The sequence below is a fragment of the Sorex araneus genome, chromosome 1 (assembly GCF_027595985.1).
Source record: "Sorex araneus isolate mSorAra2 chromosome 1, mSorAra2.pri, whole genome shotgun sequence".
NCBI lineage: Eukaryota > Metazoa > Chordata > Mammalia > Eulipotyphla > Soricidae > Sorex > Sorex araneus.
The window spans coordinates 388,146,435-388,165,866 of NC_073302.1; the positions used below are offsets into that span (position 1 = coordinate 388,146,435).

Sequence of the window (19,432 nt, forward strand, 5' to 3'; positions counted from 1 at the left end):
TAATCACCCAATGCTTGTATTAAAATCATAAAGAGACACTGGTGGAGGGATGGGTACTTGATCATTGTATGACTGAAATGTAATCATGAAAGTTTGTAAATCTGTAACTGTATCTCACGGTGATTCAATAAAAAAATTTTAAAAAATCACAAAGAGAACCTAAGGTCTATCTTTATTTGTACCATAACGTCCCTATTTGGTTCAATTAATTTACACATAGTTATAATGGTTAGAGGTAATAAGAATAGCTTTTATAATATTAAGTATGGGTCAAATAAAAACAGTAATTATAACTAATCTTAAATAAAACTTTATTAGACAAACAGCTTGAATGGAATTACAAAGAGTACACGAGAAAAGAACAGCATTAAGCCTAAAAGAATTACAATAATAGGCTAAGAAAAAATAAATAGGTTATCAGAAAATATTAACTTGCTGCTGACAATCTATATTCTTCTTCTTTGTTTTACTGGATGACTTATGCTCACATCTTCCAAACTGTCCCCTGGAGACTCTGGCACAGCTGAAATGACCTGGTTTTAAAAAAAAATTTAGTTCTTATAGCATAATGACAAACTTAGTTCTTAAAGCATAATGACAAAGTATTGGAAAAGGCAGTGTTTAGGTCTGGGAGTTCAATGGTTGTTATCACATGCTAGGCAGAGCTAGCACAAGGTAAAGTCCAAAACCTAGGCAAGAAGCAAAGTTTTCTGTCCAGACATAGAAGTACTGCAGTCATTTGTGGAGTATAGAATAACATCACATGAGGCTAACACTTAAGGACAGTAGATACAAGGGCCAGGAGGATTGCCCCATAGCTGGAAGCCTGCTTCATGAGTGGAGGGAAGAAGGCAGATGGAATAGAGAAGGGATCACTAAGAAAATGATGGTTGGAGGAATCAGTAGGGATGGGAGATGCATGCTGAAAGTAGATAATGGACCAAACATGATGACCTCTCAGTGTCTGTATTGCAAGCTATAACGCCCAAAAGTAGAGAGACAGTATGGGGCATACTGTCTGCCATGGAGGCTGGGGGAGGGTGGGAAAGGGAGGGTATACCAGGGATACTGGTGGTGGGGAATGTGCACTGGTGGAGGAATGGGTGCTTGATCATTGTGTGATTATAACCCAAACATAAAAGCTTGTAACTATCTCACTGATTCAATAAAAATATTGATAGCTGTAAATTCTTTTTATGCTCTTGCTTTGAGACTACACCTGGCAGTGCTCAAGAATCTTTCCTGGAAGTGCTCTGTGATGAACTGGGGTTGGCCTCATGCAAGACAAGTGATTTTGCCTTAACCCCTGTACCATCTCTCCGGCTCGGAGTGTAAAATTTCCAAAGCCATTTAACAAGAAATAAAAAGGTGGGAGGGGGAGGAAAAAAACATATTCTATTTAATGTTCTTTATCTATCTGAAGTCACTTAATAGATACAGGAACCTTAGCTGAGGCAACTTGAGACACTGATGATTTGGGATATACTTAGAGACATAGAAACTTGTGGAAGATAAAACATTTCACAAAAAAATAACATGTTTCATTTTCTTGGGGAAAAAGGAAAACCAGCCATTGTATAAAGAATGGACAGTAAGTTACAGCAGAATAAGGTAAACTCTTAAAATGGAAATATCAACAACTGCAGTATTTTTTCCTTTTTTGTTCTGCAATTTCTGTTCTTGGATTTGGACCTAAAGCTTGTCTTGAAAATAATAGTCATTTTTACTGAGACTGCTATGAATCTTTGTCACTGCCTCAGTTCAGAAAGGAAGGGTACCAGCACAAACTAAAAAATTTCAACAGAAGGTTTAGTGTAAAAATTCTGTCCGTGGTTGTTTCTATTCTGAAACAATCCTTCGTTGGAGCCCAGTAATAGTATAAGGCACTTGCCTTGCACATGGTCCACCCAGATTGATCTCTGGCATCCCCTCTGGTCCCCTGAGCACTACCAGGAGTAATTCTTGAGTGCAGAGCCAGGAATAACCCTAGGCGCTGCCAGGTATAGCTCCAAAACAAGACAATTCTTATCTTAGTGAGATAATGATTCTCATTTTAAAAAGTATCATACAGAAAAGAAATGATGCCACGTTGACCTTTCTTACTCTGCAAACCTGTGAAAAGCACTTTTTAACCTCAAGTTAAAATACAAAAGAATGCTCTCTCTTCCTGTCTGCTTTATAAGAAGCTTGCTCCAAAAGAAGTTTCTTTTAATAATATTTTGAAAACAGCAAATGATTACATAAACATTGTTTAAAAAGTTATTCATGCTCTAATCAGTGTAACTTTATATTTGAAATTCAAACTTTAAGGCCTAATTTCACCTTTTAAGGCTAGGGTTTTTCTATCAAAGAAGCAAATGAAGCAGTTTTACATTTGATGAGTAACTCTGAATCTAAAAGAAATAAAATAATTTTCATTCAATTCTGTACTTGTCTACTCTGTTCATACCAGAACTGTCTAGAATCATTTATTTTGTTTGTTTTTTGAGTCACTTCTGTCTGTGATCAGAGGTGCATGTGATCAAATTCCAGTTGGTCACATGCAAGGGAAGGACCTTACCCACTGCACTATCGATCCGGACCCGTCTTGAGTTATAAAAAAGTGTGTGTTTTGTTTATAAAAATCCACTCCATATAGGTGGATATTTTTTTCTTTTTGCTTCTTCTTCTTCTTCTTCTTCTTTTTTTTTTTTGCTTTTTGGGTCACACCTGGCAATGCACAGGCGTTACTCCTGGCTCCGCACTCAGGAATTACCCCTGGTGGTGTTCAGGGGACTATATGGGATGCTGGGATTTGAACCTGGGTTGGCCGCGTGCAAGGCAAATGCCCTACCCACTATGCTATTGCTCCAGCCCCCTAGGTGGATTTTATCTGACCAAAATTTCTGTTTTTATATTTCATCTTTCGTATGTTCATTGTTTAAAACAAGCATTAGTGGTATTCAAAGCAAATCTCTATTTCAAATTCGGCTTACTTAACAGTAAGGAAATATTAAAAACTGAAACTGAAAAAAAGTCGACAGTATTAAAATTCCTATAATTCTCTATTTAGCTACTTGTTTGATCTGTGACCAGATTACCTCATAGTGTTTAAAAAAAATTACTTTACCTCTTTCAATTTATTCCGAATGATATTTGCCGTTGTATTCAAGGAGTCGTCATGCAGATCCACCTTCGGGATGTCCGGCAGCCGAGGCCCAATCATAACGTCACTGCTGCTGGTGCTTGTTTCAGGAAAAGCCCCACGTTTGCGGTCATCTTCTCTTCTCCTTTTCCGCTCTTGCAGCTGTGTTGTCCTCGGCATAAACCTGTCCACCGCCTCTGAAGGAGAAGCCGCCACTTGTGCCCGTGGGCAGGCTACTGAGCTGTTTTTTGTCTGTTTTCTCTGCACAGAGCCACCGTTATTACAATGCCTGGCTGTCCTGCTGTACGAGGACTCAGGTGCTCTGTTCACATGCTCCATTGATGAACACTTGCATTGTGAGGAGAAATAACATAAAGGCAGTTCACAAGAATACGGGAGGCAGGGATTTGAGTTCCCAGGATTTTTCGAAGTGTCTGCACTAAATTCAGATGTTTCAGCTTTCTGAAAGTCCTGTGGAGAACCTCTTGTGTCTTTAAGCTCTGTATTTATTTAAAGGGTGAGGGAAACAGATATGAATCATTTATTATTTTCATTGCTACTCTTTTTTCCCCTTCTTCTTAAGCAGTCAATACATTCACGAGGTTCAAAAGCTGATTTAAAACAAAAAACAAAAAACTGGGGCCAATAGATAGTACAGGGGATAGTGCACTTGCCTTGCATGTAGCCAACCTGGGTTCAATCCCAGGAGAAGTGATCCCTGACACTGTATGGTCCCCTAAGCTATGCCAGGAGTGATAACAGCCCTGAACTGGGAGTAAACCTTTAGCTCCTTTGGGTATGTCTCCCCTGCAACCCCTCAAAGTGATATAAAGCTATTATTAGTGCCAGGCTTTCTCTTTCCTTGTTCATCATAGGCCTGGTTTCTACTTCTGTGAGATGTTTTTTTGTTTCTTTGCCCACACCTGTCAGTGTACAGGGTCGCAACTATTGGTTTGGTGCTTAGGGGACTATGTAGCGCTGAGGACTGAACCCAGACCTCCCACATGCAAAGCGCTCACACTAACCCTATCAGATCTCTGGCCTGGCAATCCCTGGGCGTCTTCCTACCTCTTCCTCCTACCACATATCTCTCTTTTTCTATTGTAATAACCACTTTTGAAATGTGTCTTTTGACTTCTACTTAATTACATTGGCTGGTTACATGCAAGTACCTTAACCCAGCCCCACTACTTGCTTTAGTTCATTTTATTATTGATAATAGAAGCCTTGTATGGTCTTCAGTCTTTGCTCTTTGTCTAAAACCATTTTATTCTGCTCCTAACTACCTCATAATCAGTTTCACAATTACTCCAACTGAGTGGCAATACGACACACTGCTTTAAAACTAGATTTGTTTGATTCTCAACACTTTGATATTTCAATAGCATTCCAGAATCTACACTTTGTATTTCATTCTTAGCTTCACTTAAAAAAACTTACTGAGGGGCCAGAGCGATAGCACAGCAGGTAGGGCGTTTGCCTTGCACGCGGCCGACCCGGGTTCGATCCCCGGCATCCCATATGGTCCCCCAAGCACTGCCAGGGGTAATTCCTGAGTGCAAAGCCAGGAGTAACCCCTGAGCATCGCTGGGTGTGACCCCAAAAAGCAAAAAAATATATATATATTCAGTAATTTTTTTTCCTTTTTGGGTTACACCCAGCGATGCTCAGGGGTTACTCCTGGCTTTGCACTCAGGAATTACCCCTGGCAGTGCTTGGGGGACCATATGGGATGCCGGGGATCGAACCCGGGTCAGCTGCGTGCAAGGCAAACGCCATACCCGCTATGCTATCGCTCCGGCCCCAATTACTGATATTTTTAAAACATACAAATGTAGACTAATTGGCCTGGAGAGAGAATACAGCCCATGCCTGCCTTGCACACAGCTGGTCCGGGTTTGATCCCTGGCATCCCATATGGTCCCCCAAGCATCACCAGGACTGATTCCTGAGTGCAAAGTCAGGAGTAACCCCTGTGCATTGCTAGATGTGTCCCAAAAAAGAGGGGGAGAGGGAAAGGGAGAGAGGAAGGGGGAGGGAGAAGGAGAGGGGGAAAGAGGGAGGCGAGGGCGGGAAGGAGTGGGGAGAGAGAGAGAAACTGAGGAGACTGAAAATTTTTTGTTTTTTTCTGGAACCAAACCTGATCAGCCATGTGCAAGGCAAGCACCCTACCAACTGTATTATTGCTCCTGCCCTTTCCTTACTATTATTTTTTACCATTTTGTTTTTGGAGTGACACCTAGTGGTGCTTGGGAACCACATATGCTGAGAATTGAAGTCTGGCCCCCTATGGCCTCAACCTGAGCCTCCCTTATGTTAATGGCAAGAAGCACACATACATAGCTTATCTCATTTTCTCTTTACCACCATTCCCATTTCCCACTCTCATTTTCAGTCTCTCTGGGGCCATCAGAGCAGGGCAGAGACCTGTGCAGCACCCGAGTGAGTCCCTTCTACTGCCTGCTGATTAGCAGCCTGGTATTTTCACATAGACTACTCTAAAGCCGGTTTCCTTTCCTCCTCTCCTGTTTTGGGGACACACCCAGCCGTGCTCAGGGCTCACTCCTAGCTCTGCTCATGGATCACGCTGGTAGAACTTGAGAGACCTTATAGGGTGCCAGGGATGAACCTGGGTCGGCTGCTGCAAACAAGCCTCCTGACCACTGTACTATCTGGCCCCTTTTTTTATTCTTTAAGCAACAACTTAATGTAATAATGTAATATCATGGAAATGTTATGAAATGGAAAGAAGTCTAAGATCTGTAGTTTAATAGAAATCGAGGGTTACATTTTTTTTTAAAGGTTACATTTTTTTTTTTTAAGTAATATTTGGTGTGATCATGGTTATCTCCCCTGCCAGGTAAGTAACAATAAGTCTCTCAATGAGAGACGTTACTGGTGCCCGCTCGAATATTTGGTGCGTGTGCGGGGGGGTGGAAAATGGGGCAGTGGAGGAGACTGGGTATATCTAGCAGTGATCAAGGTTTACTCCTGATTCTGTGCTCAGGGATCACTCTTGGCAGTCTTGGGGAACCATATGGGGTTGTCAGGGATCAAGCCCACATTAACGACATGCAAGGTAAGTGCCCTACCCAAGTACTATGCAAGTACCATCTCTCTGTACCCAAAAATTACATATAAATTACATATAAAATTTTTTCTGTTTTAAGTCACACCCAGCTACGTCCAGGGCTTATTCCTGGCTCTGCACTCAGGAGTAATTCCTGGCAGTGTGTGGGGAGCCCCAGACCGAAACCAGGTCAGCTTCCAAATGATCCATATAGTAGGCAAGCACCCTACTAGCTGCTGTCCTATCACTGCAGCCCCTGCAAAAGGTACATTTTAAAAGTGGTTATGTGAGGAGAAAAAGAGGAGCATATGGTAGTAGGAGCAGTAAGACAAGAAAATAACAGATACTACTGGGCCAGAAAGATAGCTCACAGGGTGGGTGTGGTTCGCTAAGCACTCTTAAGTGTGGTCCCTGCAGAACCAGGGGCTAAGCTCTGAGCACAGCTGTGCGTGGCTCACAGCCCCTCTCACTCCACCACTCCAAATTTCACTTTATGGCCAGAGAGAGAGGGTATAGTGGGTAGGGCACCCTTTTGGGGGACACTGAATCATACAGGAAAGAGGTAGTAGTCTCAATGTGACTGGGGGAGGGTGCCTTCTATTGTCTTAGCTTTTTCAGAGAGGAAATTGAAGTTTTTTGTTTATTTTGAAAGGAGGAGGTAGGCAAAATAAAGCTGGAAATCTCTTAACTAAAGGATGGAAAGTTTGCTCATTTCAGCCTCACAGACCCTACACATTGCCTTTGTCCAATTCTACACGTTGAGGTTGTATGATCCATTTGCCACATTTGGATGTGTCCACAACAACACTGCTCTGACGGGAATGGGTATTTCATTTCATTGGCTGGTAATCAAGAATGGAACTTTCTGCTCTTAGTTTTATTTATTTATTTTTTATTTATTATTATTTTTTTGCTTTTTGGGTCACACCTGGCGATGCACAGGGGTTACTCCTGGGTCTGCACTCAGGAATTACCCCTGGCGGTGCTCAGGGGACCATATGGGATGCTGGGATTCGAACCCGGGTTGGCCGCGTGCAAGGCAAACGCCCTACCCGCTGTGCTATCACTCCAGCCCCTCTGCTCTTAGTTTTAGATTAGTAACGTGCAACTGTTCTGTAACAGTTTTCTTCCTTTAGCTTAAAAAGCCTCACTTTCTTATCCTGGAACACCAGGCCCTTTGTGCTTTACTTCCTGTCCACTTTTCTAATCTTTGTTCAGTCCCTGTGTCTACCATCGTGTATCCTGTACTGCATATGGTTCCTTAAAATGCACAATGTTCACTTACTTCTCTGGCGGTTAAACATTCTTCCTGGCCCACTCTTCCTTTCCCCTTCTTGGAAGTATTTACTAGTCCTTCAACACTCAATCACCTGTGACCAGAGCAATGGTACAATGGGTAGGGTGCTTGCCTTGCACACGTCTGACTGGGCATCCTATGTGGTCTCCTGGGCACTGCCAGGAGTAATTCCTGAGTGCAGAGCTGGGAATAACCCCTGAGCTTCACTGGGTGTGGCCCTTAAACAAAACAAAACCGTCAATCACCAGTCACATTCTATAGAAAGTCTTAACACCAATCATGTCCCCCTTTCCAGGCCAGATTATGTGGAGACCTGCACAAAATGTTGTAGCTTACAGCTACTAAGGGTTGACCATTTGGGGCACTACAGCAGGTAGTGTACTTGCCTTACCCATAGTCACCAAGTTCAATCTCCCAGCATCCCATATGATTCCCTGAGCCCCACCAGGAGCGAGCCCTAAGCAGAGTTGGGTGTGGCCCAAAGATAAAAAAAAAAAAAGAGTTGATCATGTATCTGCCTCTCTTTCCATTAGACTGGGAACTCTCTGATATACTAGTTTAAGGTCTGACATACAGGAGGTATTTAGTAAGAAGCTTTTCATACCGTTATTTTGGGTAACTTTTGTTATATAAGCCTTCCTCTCACTTAATTTTTTTCTAGTTTCTTCAACTGTCTCAAATTCTGGAGCATAGCATACATGAAGCAGTCCACCAAAGAAACTCTGTTCATCCATTTTTCTCTTGGCCATCCTAAACAAAAACATAACAGCATGGCTTATTAATATCGATTTACTTGGAGTGAGAGCATAAATAGCATACAATGCATTGACTGAAAGAGGAAAATTCAGCCTTTCTTATGTGGATATATATTGAATGGTTCAGAAATTAAAATGTGCTGCTTATGGATAGTCTCTATGCATACTTTTTTTTTTTTTTTTTTTGCTTTTTGGGTCACACCTGGCGATGCACAGGGGTTACTCCTGGCTCTGCACTCAGGAATCACCCCTGGCCATGCTCAGGGGACCATATGGGATGCTGGGATTTGAACCCGGGTCGGCCGCGTGCAAGGCAAACGCCCTACCCGCTGTGCTATCTCTCCAGCCCCTCTATGCATACTTTTAAAGTCTTTCCTTCCCTCCCTCAGCAGTGTTGATAGATTCTGAGTTAGACTTAATTATACATATTCAGGCACCCTTTGATTGTCTTGTGATCTAGCAGTACACATTGTGTGAGATCTTCTCTGTTAAGAAAAATGGTGTGGGGCTGGAGCAATAGTACAGCGGGTAGGGCATTTGCCTTGAACACGGCCACCCTGGGTTCGATTTCCAGTATCTCATATGGTCCCCTGAGCACTTCCAGGAGTAATTCCTGAGTGCAAAGCTAGGAGTAACCCCTGTGCATTGCCAGGTGTGACCCAAAAAGAAAAAAAAATGGTGCTTCAGATTAGGTCATACCAGTCTTTTCAGTAAGGTGTGCTCTATTTCTAAACCTTTTTTTTTTTAATGGTGCTGGGACTGAATTAATATGCTTTAATAGTGGTACACATGAAAGATAAAAGTATGACCTCTGTAAAATTATTTCCTTCAACAACTGAGGAAATATGGATTTATAACCTAATAAACTTGAAAATGAAAGGATGATATTCATTCACAAACTACTTCCTAAATATCTGTGACTGGCCACGCCCTACTACAGAAAGCATTTATTTCTGTATAAGATTTATAGAGATTTTACTGTATGCCTGGCAGTGTCCTGAATTAATTAGCTTGAATTAAAACTAAGTAACAACCTTGTAGATGTTATAAATGAGACAGGAAATTATATAACTTGGTCATGTTCACATGGCATGTGGAATTCAAATCCAGATGGTAAATCGCATGATCTACAATACTAGGTGCAGTGGGAGATGCAAAACTACAAAATATGCTTTATTTGGGGGGCTGGAGAGATAGCACAGCGGGTAGGGCGTTTGCCTTGCACGCAGCCAACCCGGGTTCAAATCCCAGCATCCCATATGGTCCCCTGAGCACGGCCAGGGGTAATTCCTGAGTGCAGAGCCAGGAGTAACCCCTGTGCATCGCCAGGTGTGACCCAAAAAGCCAAAAAAATATATATATATGCTGTATTTACCATGTGGAGCTGACAAATCGGCTAGGGAAGTGAACTTCACACAAGAGCAATATGAGAACATGACCCTATACAATCAAGTTCTTCTGTGGCAGACTCAAAGAGCTACTTGTAGGAAATAAAAGTGAAATATAAATTCTTCTTGTTGTTTGTTTTTTGGGGGGCGCATATCCCTTGGTGCTGTGAGAATACTCTGAGATCTGTGGTCACTCCTGGTGGCGCTTGAGGAAGCATGCAATGCCAGGGACCAAACCTGGCCACCTACATAAAAAGCATGTACTTTGAACAATCTCGAGTTTATTAAAATAAATATATTTATATTATAAATATAAATATAGGTTATAAGTTAAATATATTCTTCTTTATAACCGAAATGAACCTAGCAGTAGACTAAATGATAAGCATAGGAGTCAACATAAAAACAGTTAAGAGGCCAGAGAGATAGTACAGTGGGTACAGCATTAGCCTTGCATGCAACTGACCAGGGTTTGGTCCCCAACAATCCATAACCCTACAAGAATAATCCCTGAGTGCAGACAGAAGTAAGCCCTGAGCGTAGCTGGGTATGGCCCCAAAACAAAAGGATGAAAGAGAAATAGTCAATTCACGTAGATGCATAACAATTCAAACTTCAATACATACAGTCATCTGACCAGAAACATGCTATAACAAGTATGATCTCAATAAATCTCACACCACCTCAAGAAAGAGGCTGATTTACAAAATGAGTTTTACATGATGAAAAAACAGGCTAAATGGGTGAAAAGAAATGTCCAAGGCCATGTTGGTAAGCAGTGAAACTGGAAGTTATTCCAAACCCAACTTTCCATCTACCAATTACACAACAGGAAATTAAACCCGGGAATGACCTGGTGGAAACAGACTTTTGTTAAAACCAAAATTTAAGATGACTGAAGGAAGATATGGGACATGTTATTGGTAATTCAGTATGAGGAAAACCTTGGGGTCAAAATGATAGCAATGGAAATAGAGGAAATGAGATGCTGTGTTACTTTCACATTACCTTGCACTTTGCAAACGCATAAACTTAATAAGATAAACTTCTGTAAAGTCTTCTGCTGGATATTCATCTAGAGCATTATACTGTTCAATTGCACCATACAGAGCAAATCGCTCAACTAATTCCTTCATTGCTCCCACTGCAGGTACTCCTTGTATTAATAAGTATTTGGATTCCAAATTGACTGTATATACCTGAAAGAAATACCAAGACGTTGAATACACTTCAAATAAGCCCAGATCAAATAAGTCTTTTTAAAAACAAGCTTCAAAAACCTAAACTTCTGTTCAACTGTCCAGAGAAATATTAGAACTGCCCCTCTCTCCTCCCTACATAAAGAATAACTCACTCCGCGTGTGAAAGCCTCCAAAACAAGGCACGTAATAGATTACCTTCACCCGACGTATTTTCCAGAAGTCAGTTCAGCAGAAGTAGGAAGAGCCCATTAGTAACTAGTCACTGCTTACCCTGTGCGAAGCACTTTCAAGAACACAGAGTATATATATTTACTGTTATGTACATTTACTGTTTATATATATTTACTGTTTGGCAAAACAGTTGCTGATTAAGGGGGTCCTGAGAATCTTGGTACCTAAGGACCAGGATTCCTCATAGGCATCTCCAACGACAGATGGATGGGACAGCAGCCGTGTCAAACCTGTCTTGACACGGGCTGGGTATTCGGTGTTAAGAGCATCCACAGAGTTACCAAAACAGCTAGAGAAAGCCAAATCACTTTACCTTGACCGCTCGAGGCCGTCGCCCCTCCCGATACGTGGCCCGCGAGTCACACACAGCCTTCTGGACGTGATGGCTCAGTACAGTCCCAACTTCGCGGCCAAGGAACGCCATCTTGCCGGCCTTGGTCCTCACGGAAACGACAACATCCGCCACACGTTGTCCAATCAGCGAGCATCCTGGGTCAAGACGTGCCAGGATTGGCTAGGGACTCGATAGCGTCGGGCATCACTCTGCGCGCGCGCAAGATCGAGAAGAGTGGGCGACCTCTAGCGGCGCGGAGGACACTCCGAGAGCCGAAGTCTCGCTAGACCCGCCCACGACCGGGCGCCCGCGGGGAGAAGGGGCGGGGAGAAGAGGCGGGTCCGATCGAGGTTCTCCGCTCCCGCGCCCTCGGCCTGCCCTGGCCGCTGGGTCGGGTCGGGTGGGCGGCCGGGGTCCGAGTCGCTTTCGGAAGGATGTGGGGGGACGATCGCCTGGCTGGTGCAGGGGAAGGCGGGGCGGCTGTGACTGTGACCTTTACCAATGCTCGGGACTGCTTCCTGCGCTTGCCCCGTCGCCTCGTGGCCCAACTGCATCTGCTACAGGTAACGCGCCAGCCTGGGGTCTGGGGCTCCCACCGGGACGCCGGACCTCCCGGTGGACTGTCTGGGGTCGCAGGGGACCGAGGCCTTTTAGGGACGCGATGAACACACAGGCCTCTCCCCCCAATGCCCGGTGTTGCCAAACAGTTTAAAGGTGACACGGGTCCGCGAGAGCAGGACCGGTCTGGGCAGTCTCTGCCCCCACTGCACAGCTCCAAAGCTGTAACTTGCTTTATTTCAGATCTTTTCACTCGGTGTCCATCAACTCCTAATACCCTATGGCTGCTTTCATATGTTCCTGACTTTTCATTGGAAAAACTAGGGAAAAGTTGTTAATCATGGCTAGCTTAAGTGATTTTTGCTTCCATTAATTCCCAAGTTGCCTGATCGGATAGATTTGGTTGGCGCAGCCCTTTTAGGTAAACAGGCATTGAGCCCTGACTTGAGTCCTACCAACAGAATTTAATGAGATCATTTTTTTTTTAGGTTTTGGGTCACAGGCGATGCTTAGAGATTACCCCGGGTTATTCCTGTCTCTGCACTTCAGGAATTATTCCTGGCGGTGCTCGGGAAACCACTTGGGGTGCCAGGAATCGAACCCATGTCAGTTTCCTGCAAGGCAAGCGCTTTATCTGCTGCCCTAGCGTTCCGGCCCCTAACAAGATGATTCTTACCTGTGTCACTGACACTCAGAACACATCTGAGACGTGCCAGGAATGTGCAGTGACTTAGGCATTTTTTTGGACCCGCGAGTTAGGTCCAAACCAACCTTCTTGTGGTCGTGGTCATGGCTCTAGCCGCAGGTGGAAATTTGAGTTTATTTTTGTAACTTAAAATAGAGGCACGGAGTCCCTGAGTTCAAGTTGTCCATGGAGCAAAGGAATAGAATTGGAAAGCCTAGGAAAATTCTGGATTCATTCATGCACACACCACCGTCTAAACCTTGCAAGAACTATTTTAAGAGTTTGCACTATTTCAAATATCCCACTTTTTTTTTGTTTGTTTGTTTTTTGGGTCACACCCAGCGATGCTCAGGGGTTACTCCTGGCTCTGCACTCAGGAATTACTCCTGGCGGTGCCTGGGGGATCATATGGGGTGCCGGGGATCAAACCCGGGTCGGCCTCATGCAAGGCAAATGCCCTACCCGCTGTGCTGTGGCTCCGGTCCCTCAAATGTCCCACTTTTAACCTATCCTAGATTACTTTCTCCTAAGTTTCAGAAAATATCAGATTGAACAAATCTTTTCAGATGCTGTTTATTATTATTATTATTAATTATTATTTTTTAACCCATACTCTTGAGTGTGTACTAGATTTCAGTCCCAGCAACCCATTTGGTATCCAAGCACCTCTAGACATAAGGCCCTCAACACTGCAGGGTCTGGCCCCCAAACCAAAACAAACAAAAATGAAGTAACCTTGAAGTATGTTTTAGGTGTGCACCACTCTAAATATCAAGTGATTACAGTGGTTTCAGGTGTACCACATAATTTGCTTTTTTTTTTTTTTTCTTAATAAGCAACACCTGGCGGTGCTCAATGTTTGCTTTTACTCCTGGCTCTGCTTTCAGGGATCACTTCTCACCATGCTCAGGAAACCATATGAGGTGCCAGGGATTGACCCCCCAGTTGGCCACATGCAAGGCAAGCACCCTACCTGATCCCTAATGTTCTATTTTTATCATTCAGCTTTGGGCTCCGGCATCAATTTGTCCTGCATCAGTCAGTCAACACTGACAGACTGTGCCTTCACATTCACTTCAGGACTGTATAGGAATACTTTCTTATAGAAACTCTTAAGAATTTCATTTTCAGATGTGGATACTGTGTTATATTCATTACTATTGAAGAACTCAGTGGTTTTTATTTTAAAACTTGAGTCTTCAGGTGCCGAAGAGATAGTACAAAGGTTAAGGTACTTACCTTACTTGCATGACCCTGGCTTTATCCTTAGCACCAAAGGTGTGACCCAATTACCCACGCCTTTATAAGGATCTATGGCTATCTTTTTTGAAACTTATATATCATTACCCCTGAAACAAATTGCTTTCTATCCTAAGTTTCCTCCCCAGTTATAATAGTAATACACAGGTTTTATAGAAAATTTGGAAAGTAATGGAAATTATTAAAGAAAATAAGCCCCTAAAAATACAAAAACTAATTCAAAGAGCAAAAAAAAATGAAAATAAGTTACCGATAATTTCAAAATATAGAGATAATGTTTAAAATTAGGACTGAATATCCTGGTTTTGTTTCTAATATTTATTTTTAACAGTAGTACAGACCTATTTATGTGTAGTTTGTCTTAATAACATTTCACTGTAGTGTTGATACAAATGTTTTGTTAAAAGGTAGTTATAATTTTCAGTGGTTCATTAGTATAATCATAAATTGTCCACATTTATTTCATATAATCATCTTAAGTTTAAAAGAGCACTTCTTTGTTTTTAAACATGTTTTTTATTTTTGGCTATTAAGGATAGGCCTTCAGAAATATTTGACTTGGGGGCATGGATAATTATTATAATTATTACAGAAAATCATGAGTTGCAAGTTAACAGTAGAATTAAATAGGCTGAAATGTTGAGTGTGTAGTACAGATCATGGGGAAAAGGTCCAAACAATGTTTTTCTGTTCTTTGCTAGAACTATCTTGAGCCATTAAGTATATGGCTGTTTTGGGCCTTCCTAAGATGCACTAAATCAGAATTTTAGTAGGTTTCAAACATCTGTAACATTTGCATGCAAGTGCCCTACCTGCTGGGAATCGAACCTGCTGGGTTCAAGCCCAGGCACCTATATGGTCTCCAAAACCCCGTCAGGAGTGATCCTGGAGTACAGAACCAGGAGAAAGCCCTAAGCACATCCAGGTGTGTCCCTAAAGCAGCGACCACAAAAAAATTGTCTTCAGTCTACTTGTGTAACATTTGAAAGCCTCTGTTAAATTTATGGTGAGACAGATGTTGTATTGAGATTATTTTCATACTTAACACACAAGGAAACCCCTCCCCTGTACAGGTGTCTCTGTAGAAATTAGTCATGAATTAGTGAAATTGGGCCTTTGGCATGGCTGCATCTGTGAGGTGTGGGTGTGCTGTGGGACCCGCCTCCCTCCCAAGGAAGAAACTCTGCTTTAACACAGTTCACTTTGTCCATCCAGACTGCATTTAGGATCTGCTGGGATTGCTGAAATGGGCCCCGCTTCCTATCTACATTAAATGCAAGCTAAGGACCCTAAAGCCTAAAGCCCTGAAACCTAGAGAGGCCACAAGATATCTAAGGCATAGGCATCGAAACAGTTATCCTGGCCACTCAAAATAAGGGGTTTCCATGAAAGAAGGTTCCCTTCTCAGACTAATATTTTGTTTGAATAATTGTAGGTCATCGATCATTTTATTGATTAATTTCCCTGGAAAGGGAGCTCCTTCTCTGGTCTGCTCATTGTTTCTCTCTATCTGAGTGCTCAGAGACTGTGTGGTTCAAGTGAAAAAATTGTGGGGATCGGGGAGGGTGCCAAATGTTGAACTCAGGGCCTCATATATGTGAAGCATGTGCTCTGAAGCTGAGGTGCATCCCCAGAGGCTGGACCACAGCACGTACTGTAGCCCAACGAGCTATCTCTCTGATGCTGGACCTAAAATTTATTATTTAAGAAGCTGTATAGTGTAAAATTTCTGGAGCTGTACAGAGAACTTGTGAACAGTAATCACTTCTGGTAACAAGGGCCTGCCTTTACATTTATGCTTTTATCTTTTGATGCTTTTATTGTTTCAAAGTATTACTTTGATTTTTTTATCCTTTAATTGTTCTTCTAATATAGGATTCTATACTCCAGTCTCGTTGGTGTTTCATAATTTTAAGACTGCATTGTTGCATTTCCATGATCATGATATTTTTCTAATTATATAGTAAATGTGTGGCTTTTCTAATAAATTTCCTATGGCTAGATATTAAAAGACATTACTTTTTTACAATTATAGAAAATACTGCAGAGATTAAGTTTTGTTACACTTTTTTCTTTCGTAAAACATTACTCCAGATTAATTGCATATGTGTATATTTGTGTGTATGTGTATCAAAGGTTATATATGTGTATTGGCTATATAACACCACTTTGAATTCTAGAGTGGTTAATTTTATAATGCCATCATAAGAATATAAGGGTATTAGTTTCACTCATAGTGATTGATGTTAGAAATGATTTTGCCTTATTAAATTTTATGACTAATATGGATAACATACATAGAGAAGTTTTGTTTATATGTATTGCAATAATTTTTTAATGTGAGTCCAGAAAGTAATGTGAAAGTTTTGAAACCTTTCCTCCCTGTGTCTTGTTATTAAATAGAATCAAGCTATAGAAGTGACATGGTGTCAGCAGCCTGCATTCTTGAGCTGGGTGGAAGGCAGGCATTTTAGCGATCAAGGGGAAAATGTGGCTGAAATTAATAGACAACTTGGTCAGAAACTTGGACTCTCAAATGGAGAACAGGTAAGCACAAAATGAGAGGCCAGTGATTTTCTGTATGTCAAGTAATATTAGTAATTTCCATAAAATGAAAAATTCAGACTTTTTTTCTGAGGAGATGAGACAGTACCTTTGCTGCTGCAGTCTAGTATGTAGAAGTTTATTCTATTCTTTATTATTAAATCACTGTATTGTGGTCTACCATAGTTTGAGTGCTACACCCAGCAGTGCTCAAGGCTTACTTCTGACTCTGTGCTCGGGAATCACTTCTGGCAGGACTTGGGGGACCATATGTGATTTCTGGGAACAAATGAGGGTGCAGAGTGTGCAGTGCAAGCACTTTACATACCCTGTACTATCTTTCCATCTCCAATGTTCTTGAAAGCTTTTTGTTTATTTTTGGACCACACCCTGCACTCCTCAAGGCTTCCAAATGGCTCGGCATTCAGGGATCACTCCTGGTAGTGCTCAGGGGACCATCTAGGATGTAGGGACTTGAACCCAGGTTGGCTGTGTGCAAGGCAAGTGCTAGTCTACCCTACAATTGCTCCAGCCCCTCTTGAATGTTTTTTGATGATCAACTGGTACTTATCCTAATATTTTGCTGAATTCTTAAAAGCATTAACAACAGTGAGCTAAGAAATCACTCGGTGCCTTGTTCTACAGACCAGTGAGAGGGAAGATTTTGTTCAGGATTGCACAGCAAATTGCAGTTCTGTTCTCTTTGAGCACAAGGCACTTTTCCAGGGAAAACATCAAGCTTCCTATTCCTGATCTTCATGTCTGAATTGTTCTCTTGAATGTAACCCATTGCATTTCAGGTGGACAGTCACCCAGTTTTCTATAATCTCTGTATTATAGGAGTACCACTAAGACCCTGTCACCCATTGATGTCACTGTCCAGTCACTAATAGAAACAGACAGTTGACTGGCTCTCACAAGATACTAGCTTCTTGGTGGACCTGAGCTCAGAATTGCCCCCCTTTAGTGCTGTGGAGAGAATTCAGTGGTAGAGCACTTGTCTCACAGAAGTGAGGCCCTGGATTGCATCCCAGCCCTGGTCCTTTCACTGGAGTCACCCCTTTGAAAGGAATCACCTCCTTCAAATTTAAATGGCTCTAAGGGATGTTCTAAAGGGAAATAAACTAAGGAAACTGGTGAAATGTTTGGGGAAAATTCTGCTTCTGCCACAAAACCAGAAAAGGTAGCACTGTTTACCTGGAGCATTTAATGCTAATTGGCTTGGAATTTTATTTCCCAAACCTCCAGCAGTGCTTTTAACTGGGAAACAAAGATGGGAAGGCATTTTACGGATCTGTGTAGACTGACTGGATCGAGGTGGCATTTATTTCACATTACTCCAGGAAGAGTATTTTGTGGTTGTTGTTAGGGTCAGAGCTGAGCTGAGAGTGCAGAGGAGGCCCTGGTGTTAGGAGTCAAACACAGGGCATCACACCTGCTAGGGTGTGTTCTACCACTCGAACTTTCTCCCCAGCCCTTCTCTGTAGAAGATTTTACATTTAAAATGACTAAATAATTGAATTTTCATTTCTGTGTGATTTTTCCTTTTCTACAAGCATGCCTTGATTAGTTTTAAAACTGATAACAGCAATATTTCTAGAAATTAAGTACTTGGATCAGGCCTTGATGTTATTTGTTAACATGTATTTATTTACTTTATTAGGGACGGGGGCCGGTCACACTCTGTGGTACTCAAAGCCCAGCCCTGGCTCTATACTTGGCAGTCACTCCAGGCTGTGCTTAGTGGACCATTTCAAGGGATGAAAAGTCTTAAAAGTATTTTTCTTTTTTGTTATTTTCCAGGTGTTTAACAACTGGGGGACCAAATCGGAGTTGGCCACATGCAAGACAAGAGCCTTACCTTCTGAACTCTCTCTCTGGCCCCTCTATTTTTTATAAAAGTGTGTTATGCAAGGATGTATTTTCCTATATTCAGTAACTAGTTGTGAAACTACTTTTCCTGAAATGATAGGTATGCCAAAATGTAGTTAAAAATAAATTCTTGGGGCTGGAGAGATAGTACAGCAGGTAGGGGCTTGCTTGCATACCACCTGGGTTCAATTCCTGATATCCCATATGATCCCCTAAGGCCATCGCCAGTAGTGATCCCTGAGCACAGAGCCTGAAGTAAGCCATGAGCACCACCAGGTGTGGTCCAACCCCCAACTCCCACCAAAATAAGTCTTAAATCTGCCAAATGAAGATCTGATTCTCTCTCTCTCTCTCTCTCTCTCTCTCTCTCTCACATACACACACACACACACACACACACACACACACACACACACACACACCCCACAAGCATTTTTTTATTTTTCAGGGGTTAAAAAGTCTCAAAAATATTTTTTTTTTTTGTTATTTTCCAGGTGTTTCTCAGACCTTGTTCCCATGTGGTATCCTGTCATCAGGTTGAAGTAGAACCTGTCTCGGTGGATGATTGGGAGATACTGGTAAAGAAAACAAATCAAAAGCTCTACCATGTTTTGGTTTTGGTTTTGTTTGTTTGGTTGGTTGGTTTTGGGCCACACCCAGTGATACTCAGGGATTTCCCCTGGTGGTCTTCAGGGGACCATATGGGACACTGGGGATTGAACCTGGGTCGGCTGCATGTAGGGCTAGGACTCTACCTGTTACACTGCTATCTCTCCGGCCCGAGAGCTGTACCATTGAAAAGGTAAACTGCTTCAAAATATGTGTGTCTAGATTTCTCTTTTCCAAATTTAGTTATATTTTGAGTTGGTTTGCGCTATAAGAATGGATTGGTATTACTTTTTTAGACATGAACTGGTGAATTTGTCTTTTTTCTTTTGCTTGTAGGAGCTGCATGCTACCTCTCTTGAACAGCATCTTCTAGACCAAATTCGAATAGTTTTCCCGAAAGCAATTTTTCCTGTTTGGGTTGATCAGCACACTTATATACTTATCCAAATTGGTAGGTGCGAATATTATTTTCACTCCTCTTCTCTAGACCATATCATTGCATC

General features: G+C 42.2%; 2 protein-coding genes across 3 annotated transcripts in view; one reads left to right on the forward strand and one right to left on the reverse strand.

Moving 5' to 3' along the window:
- Positions 1 to 294: 294 nt before the first annotated feature.
- Positions 295 to 11,512, reverse strand: RBM48 (RNA binding motif protein 48). 2 transcript variants are annotated; one of them, XM_055141156.1, is made up of 5 exons: positions 11,381 to 11,506; positions 10,643 to 10,833; positions 8,096 to 8,241; positions 3,110 to 3,624; positions 295 to 533 (listed from the first exon to the last, which is right to left on the reverse strand). In XM_055141156.1, exons 1-5 carry the CDS (start codon positions 11,489 to 11,491, stop codon positions 447 to 449), a joined length of 1,050 nt encoding a protein of 349 aa, XP_054997131.1. In that variant the 5' UTR covers positions 11,492 to 11,506; the 3' UTR covers positions 295 to 446. The 2 variants fall into 2 exon arrangements, with proteins under 2 accessions (XP_054997131.1, XP_054997137.1); XM_055141162.1 differs by lacking the exon at positions 8,096 to 8,241 and having other exon boundaries at positions 11,381 to 11,512.
- A 231-nt stretch (positions 11,513 to 11,743) lies between these two features.
- PEX1 (peroxisomal biogenesis factor 1) overlaps positions 11,744 to 19,432 on the forward strand; it is a 37,248-nt gene continuing 29,559 nt past the window's right edge. Inside the window, exons 1-4 of the mRNA XM_004602176.2 lie at positions 11,744 to 11,964; positions 16,308 to 16,451; positions 18,815 to 18,898; positions 19,266 to 19,380. Coding sequence (XP_004602233.2) covers positions 11,836 to 11,964; positions 16,308 to 16,451; positions 18,815 to 18,898; positions 19,266 to 19,380 — 472 coding nt within the window. The 5' untranslated portion in view covers positions 11,744 to 11,835. The remainder of the gene's footprint in view (positions 11,965 to 16,307; positions 16,452 to 18,814; positions 18,899 to 19,265; positions 19,381 to 19,432) is intronic.

Bases quoted from the DNA above. Each gene is read 5' to 3' on its own strand.
- RBM48 (XM_055141156.1), bottom strand. From the start codon at position 11,491: ATGGCGTTCCTTGGCCGCGAAGTTGGGACTGTACTGAGCCATCACGTC. The intron at 10,834-11,380 runs GTAAAGTGATTT...TATTTCTTTCAG, and splicing joins GACGGCCTCGAGCGGTCAAG to GTATATACAGTCAATTTGGA. The intron at 3,625-8,095 runs GTATGAAAAGCT...AAATAAATACAG, and splicing joins AAAAGTTACCCAAAATAACG to AGCTTAAAGACACAAGAGGT.